General features: G+C 55.1%; 1 protein-coding gene across 1 annotated transcript; it reads left to right on the top strand.

Annotated features, from left to right (window-relative positions):
• The first annotated feature begins 2,642 nt into the window (after positions 1 to 2,642).
• Positions 2,643 to 6,195, top strand: POP7 (POP7 homolog, ribonuclease P/MRP subunit). The gene is made up of 2 exons (XM_073624331.1): positions 2,643 to 2,788; positions 5,504 to 6,195. The coding sequence occupies exon 2, from the start codon at positions 5,507 to 5,509 to the stop codon at positions 5,888 to 5,890; it is 384 nt and encodes a 127-aa protein (XP_073480432.1). The 5' UTR covers positions 2,643 to 2,788; positions 5,504 to 5,506; the 3' UTR covers positions 5,891 to 6,195.
• The last annotated feature ends 368 nt before the right edge of the window (positions 6,196 to 6,563 follow it).

Raw genomic sequence — 6,563 nt, 5'->3', positions numbered from 1 at the left:
CGCTGGGGACACATGATGTAAGGGGGGGCTCCGCTGGGGACATCTGATGTAAGGGGGGGCACCGCTGGGGTCACCTGATGTAAGGGGGGCTCCGCTGGGGATGCCGGATGTAAGGGGGGCACCGCTGGGGACACCTGATGTAAGGGGGGGCTCTGCTGGGGACACCTGATGTAAGGGAGGGCACCGCTGGGGTCACCTGATGCAAGGGGGGCTCCGCTGTGGCACCTGATGTAAGAGGGGCTCCTCTGGGGACACCTGATGTAAGGGCGGGCACCGCTGGGGACACCTGATGTAAGGGGGGGCTCCGCTGGGGACACCTGATGTAAGAGTGGCACTCCACTGGGGACACCTGATGTAAGAGGGGGCACCGCTGGGGACACCTGATGTAAGGGGGGCTCCACTGGGGACACCTGATGTAAGGGGGGGCACCGCTGGGGACACCTGATGTAAGAGGGGGCTCCGCTGGGGACATCTGATGTAAGGGGGGCACCGCTGGGGACACCTGATGTAAGGGGGGGCTCCGCTGGGGACACCTGATGTAAGAGGGGGCTCCGCTGGGGATATCTGATGTAAGGGGGGGCACCGCTGGGGACACCTGATGTAAGGGGGGGCTCTGCTGGGGACACCTGATGTAAGAGGGGGCTCCACTGGGGACACCTGATGTAAGAGGGGCTCCGCTGGGGACATCTGATGTAAGGGGGGCACCGCTGGGGACACCTGATATAAGGGGGGGCTCTGCTGGGCACACCTGATGCAAGGACGGACTCTGCTGGGAGCACCTGATGCAAGGACGGACTCTGCTGGGGGCACCTGATGCAAGGACGGATGGCTGGTGGCAGGTGACGTGGCAGGTGACACGCTCAGGGCTCCTACTGATTCGGCATTATGGTGAGTTGAATGATTTCATTTTAAATTACAATGTAATAATAGAAATAATGCACTTCAATCATCCTGACACCATAACAACCATGGTGCCGGGATGATTGAAGTGCTAACACCAGGTGTTTGGAGTATCTTTATCTGCTGATTGTTAAACTTTCTAGAATACACATATTTCTATTGTTGTGTAGGATCTGGGGCTGCTGTCCCTCCATCCCTCTCCCCCCCTTTCCCTCTTCATCCCTCATTCATCTCAGACTCTAACCACACCCCCTTTGAGCCACGCCCATTTAAGACATGCCCACTATTTTGCATAAACCACACCCATTTTTCGCCATGGCGCATTTCTACTTTCCCCCTGTGCCACGCCCACAATCGCATGCCCCGCCCCCTAATTATAACAAGACTCCACCTACAGCCAAAAAAGTGTCCCTAAAATTTTTTTTACAATGTTGGCAACTAAGCATAAAAGTGACTGGCGCCCAACTTCTTTCTTGTTCATCACCCACAATGCCCCACAAACCTGCACCCTGAGAATGTATGTCAGCCATCCCTACCCCCCCCCCAGGTAGTCACCATCAGGCTCCCGGGGTAGGGCTACAGTAGTGATCAGGAACAGCGATCTCTCTCCTCCTCTGGTCAGTCCCCTCCTCCCCCCCACAGTTAGAAACACACACGAGGGAACACATTTAACCCCTTGATCGCCCCCTAGTGTTTAATCCCTTCCCTGACAGTGACATTTATACAGTAATCAGTGGCTATTTTTAGCTCTGATCGCTGTATAAATGTCACCGGTCCCAAAAATGTGTCAAAAGTGTCCGATCTGTCCGCTGCAATGTCGCAGTCCCGATAAAAATCACAGATCGCCGCCATTACTAGTAAAGAAAAAATTAAAAGGCCATAAATCTATCCTCTATTTTGTAGACGCTATTAACTTCTGTGCAAACCAATCAATATGTAGAAGAATACGTATCGGCCTAAACTGACATTTTATATATATATATATATATATATATATATATATATATAATATATTCATATTTTTTTTTTTGAATATTTATTATAGCAGAAAGTAAAAAATATTGGGGTTTTTTTTCAAAATTGTCGCTATTTTTTTGTTTATAGCGCAAAAAATAAAAACCGCAGAGGTGATCAAATACCACCAAAAGAAAGCTCTATTTGTGGGAAAAAAGGGACGTCAGTTTTATTTGTGTACAAGGTCGCACGACTGCGCAATTGTCAGTTAAAGCGACGCAGTGCAATAAAAGGCCCATTAAAACCTTTCCGGTCTGTAAGTGGTTAAAAGAGAGGAGAGGGGTGTGTCCCTGTAACCTTACTTTTTTTTTTTTAAAGAAGGGGGCGTGCCCCTGCAGGCTTGCGCCTATTACAGGAGAGGGGTGTGTGTCTCTGCATGCGAGCTCCTATTAGAGAAGAGGGGCGTGTCCGTGGAACAGAGCTCCAATTAAAAGAGAGGGGTGTGTCCCTGCAGGCGAGCTCCTATTTAGAGTGGAGGGGTGTGTCTTAGTAGCGGTTTTATTTTATTTATTTTTTGGGGGGAAAACAGCAAAGGGAGTGTGTCCTTGGAGCCCACAAGAGGATCCTACCAGAGGAGGAGGGTGTGTCCTTACTGCCGAAGTCCTATTAGAGGAGAGGGGTGTGTCCCCTAGCCTTACTTTTTTGTTTTTTTAAAGAAGGGGGTGTGACCCTGCTGGCGAGCTCTTATTAGAGGGAAAGGGGTGTGTCCCTGCAGGCGAGTGCCTATTGCAGGAGAGGGGGCGTGTCACTGGGAGCTCCCGTTCCTGTTGGAGGAGGTGGGCGTGTCTCTGCAGCTAGGTTCCCGATTGGCCAGCACGGGTGGCTAAGGCGTCTGCGCGGTGGCTCACGTGGCTGTAGACGGCGGTGGTGTCAGGTGGGTGTTCGTTATTCCGGTCCCGGGTTGTGTAAAGCGGACGGGGGGGGGTCACGGTTTTTGTTGGACGTCCAATGAGAATGAAGTGTCTCGGCACTGTGTATGTCCTCATAGGGGGAGTTCCCTTCCTGTGACTGGAGAACATGGTGGATGTGTGTCACATGACTCATGCCGAGGCAAAGCAGTCATCACCTGACCCCCTTTCACCACCATAACACACCCCTAGGTCCTCCATGACACCCCGAGGTCCCCCTAGTTCCTCCATGACACCCCGGGTCCCCCCATGGTCCTCCATGACACCCCGAGGTCCCCCCGAGGTCCTCCATGACACCCTGAGGTCCTCCATGACACCCCGAGGTCCCCCCGAGGTCCTCCATGACACCCCGAGGTCCTCCATGTCCCCCCTAGGTCCTCCATGACCCCCCGAGGTCCCCCCTAGGTCCTCCATGACCCCCCGAGGTCCCCCCTAGGTCCTCCATGACCCCCCGAGGTCCCCCCGAGGTCCTCCATGACCCCCCGAGGTCCTCCATGACCCCCCGAGGTCCCCCCGAGGTCCTCCATGACCCCCCGAGGTCCCCCCGAGGTCCTCCATGACCCCCCGAGGTCCCCCCGAGGTCCTCCATGACACCCCGAGGTCCCCCCGAGGTCCTCCATGACACCCCGAGGTCCCCCCGAGGTCCTCCATGACACCCCGAGGTCCCCCCAGTTCCTCCATGACACCCCGAGGTCCTCCATGACACCCCGAGGTCCTCCATGACACCCCGAGGTCCTCCATGACACCCCGAGGTCCCCCCTAGGTCCTCCATGACACCCCGAGGTCCCCCCTAGGTCCTCCATGACACCCCGAGGTCCCCCCTAGGTCCTCCATGACACCCCGAGGTCCCCCCTAGGTCCTCCATGACACCCCGAGGTCCCCCCTAGGTCCTCCATGACACCCCGAGGTCCCCCCTAGGTCCTCCATGACACCCCGAGGTCCTCCATGACACCCCTGGGTCCTCCATGACACCCCTGGGTCCTCCATGACACCCCTAGGTCCTCCATGACACCCCGAGGTCCCCCCTAGGTCCTCCATGACACCCCGAGGTCCCCCCTAGGTCCTCCATGACACCCCGAGGTCCCCCCGAGGTCCCCCCTAGGTCCTCCATGACACCCCGAGGTCCCCCCTAGGTCCTCCATGACACCCCGAGGTTCTCCTTAATATCCTGAGGTCCCCCTAGGTCCTTCATGATACCCAGAGGTCCTCCTTGATGCACTGAGGTCCCCCTAGGTCCTCCATGACACCCCAAGGTCGTCCTTGACACCCCGAGGTCCTCGATGATACCCTGAGCTCCCGCTAGTTCCTCCGTGACACCCCTAGGTCCTCCACGATACCCCAAGGTCCCCCTAGGTCCTCCATGACACCCCAACGTTCTCCATAATACCCTGAATTCCCCCTAGGTCCTCCGTGATACCCCAAGGTCCCCCGTGACACCCCGAGATCCTCGCTGTCCTGTACTCCCGCTGGCCCCCAGAACAAGATCAGAGCTACAAGTCTCCCTCTTGCCAGCCCTGTACTGGTGGGGATGCTGGACCCCGGTGTGCATCCCTCGGCTGGGACTGGCAGGTGCCCAGGACGGTCGGAGACCTCATCCCTCCCCCCAATACAGGGGCCAGCAAGATGGAGCCCTCCTACTGAACTGTGGCCCCCATCTGCTCCAATAGTTGAAGTGCACCTGTCGGAGCAGACAGGAAACCAGGAGCTGAAAACCAATGGCTTAGTGTGAATGCATTCCTATAGAATTTTGATGCTCTTAGGACTTCCCGGTGCCTGGGCGCCCCCTTGATACCGGGACGCTTCCCGGTGCCTGGGCGCCCCCTTGATACCGGGACGCTTCCCGGTGCCTGGGCGCCCCCTTGATACCGGGACGCTTCCCGGTGCCTGGGCGCCCCCTTGATACCGGGACGCTTCCCGGTGCCTGGGCGCCCCCTTGATACCGGGACGCTTCCTGGGCACTTCTTGATACCGGGGTGCTTCCTGGTGCCTGGGCGCTCCCTTGATACTAGGATGCTTCTTGGTGCCTGGGCGCTTCCCTTGAGACCAGGGCGGTGCTCGGGCGCTCTCTTGATACCAGGCCACGGCCTGGTGGTGGTGAGTGTAGCCTTATAGCTGATCGTTACGTATATTCTGCACCAACTTACTGAAATGTATTACTTGATGATAGGGCTGGGAAAAAAATCGATTTAAATCTTGAATCGAGTTGAGAGGTCAAATCGATTCAAAATTTAAGCAAATCGATTTTTTTTTGCATTTTTTTTTTCCACTGCGCCGTTCCCGAGGCGCTGCGGGCATGAACTTTTAGGCGAGGCCGCGGCTTCGGCCTAGTCCGCGGCTATGGCCGGACGCCGCGGACTAGGCCGAAGCCGCGGCCTCGTCTAAACTCATGCCCGCAGCGCCTCCGGACCGGCGCTGACACCGCGCCGGGCCTGAAGAGCTGCGGGCAAGGAGTTTTTAGGTGAGGCCGCGGCTTCGGCCTAGTCCGCGAAGCCGCGGCCTCGCCTAAAAGTTCATGCCCGCAGCACCTCAGGACCAGCGCGGTTTCCAAAAAAAAAAAACTCGAATCGTGAATCGATTTTTTTTTTTTTTTTTTTTTTAAGAGAATCGAAGATTTTTTTTTTTTTTAAGAAAATCTCCCAGCCCTACTTGATGACATTTATTTTTTTATTTCTTCCTCTCAGGAAATGGCGGAGCAGACTTCTCGTCCTGAGCGCATCCCTCACCGACGCCGGCCAGCCGCCCGGCCACCTCGCAGTGCTAATGACATTTATGTGAACACAAAGACTGACTTCCGCGCCCAGCTGGCTCGATGCCGCCGTCTCCTGGGCGCCGGGGGTCAGAAGGAGGTGAGGGTTCACGGACTGGGCCTCGCCATCGGCCGGGCCATTAACCTGGCGCTACAACTTCAGCTGTCGGCGCCCGAGGCCCTCATGATCTCTGCCAGTACGTCTACCGTGGAGCTGACTGACGACTTGGAGCCCGAGGGAGGAGAAGACGCAGAGCCGGGCACCCGGAGCAGGAACAATTCCGCCATCCACATCCGTGTGTACCGAGCGGAGGAGGAGTGAAGGGAGCTCTGCCTACACGCTGATGGCATGCTGTACCGGCCCGGGCAATGGCGGCTGCTGGACGCTCATTGTGGTGTTACTTGGCTCTGGCCTGTCATGGGAGGGAGGATAGTCAACCTGGACGTGTGTGCAGTGCAGTGACCCGCCACCTGATGACGTCCCCTTCCAGGTGCCACATCCAACGTTTGCACATTTTGTTTCCTGTTGGTGACAGTGACTGTGGATTTCATTCAGAATACGGGAGATTCTGTCATTAAGTCCAAAGTGTCATCATTGTGTTATGTGGATGATTTTCAATTAAATTACATATTTAAAAAAAAAAAATGACCTGAGTGATTTATGTCTTTACCAAAACCTTCAAAAATCCCATCCAATACCTTTCCATCCTGAAAATATGAAAAGAGGGGTCTGATCCAAACCTAATCCATTGTTCCTGTGTGTAGCAATAATGGTTCTAGCAAAAGGCACCTATGTGCTCCTAGGCTCCGCCTACACTAAAGATTTCAATCTTTTGGAATTCTGGTAATTGAAGCTAAATTGCAGATATAGCGGTTAGTACATGGTTACATGAGTCCAGCTTGGAGCAATAGAAGTATACATATTCCATCCATCACGTATGGCACATGTATTCTTGCTATAAAATCTAGGGATGCACCGAATGGGTTTTTTAGGG

This window comes from Aquarana catesbeiana, linkage group LG03 (genome assembly GCF_042186555.1).
Source record: "Aquarana catesbeiana isolate 2022-GZ linkage group LG03, ASM4218655v1, whole genome shotgun sequence".
NCBI classification, from domain to species: domain Eukaryota; kingdom Metazoa; phylum Chordata; class Amphibia; order Anura; family Ranidae; genus Aquarana; species Aquarana catesbeiana.
This window is presented reverse-complemented; position numbering and strand designations above follow the sequence as displayed.

What these genes read in the sequence shown, in the direction of transcription:
- POP7 (XM_073624331.1), top strand. Translation starts at nt 5,507, where the DNA reads ATGGCGGAGCAGACTTCTCGTCCTGAGCGCATCCCTCACCGACGCCGG.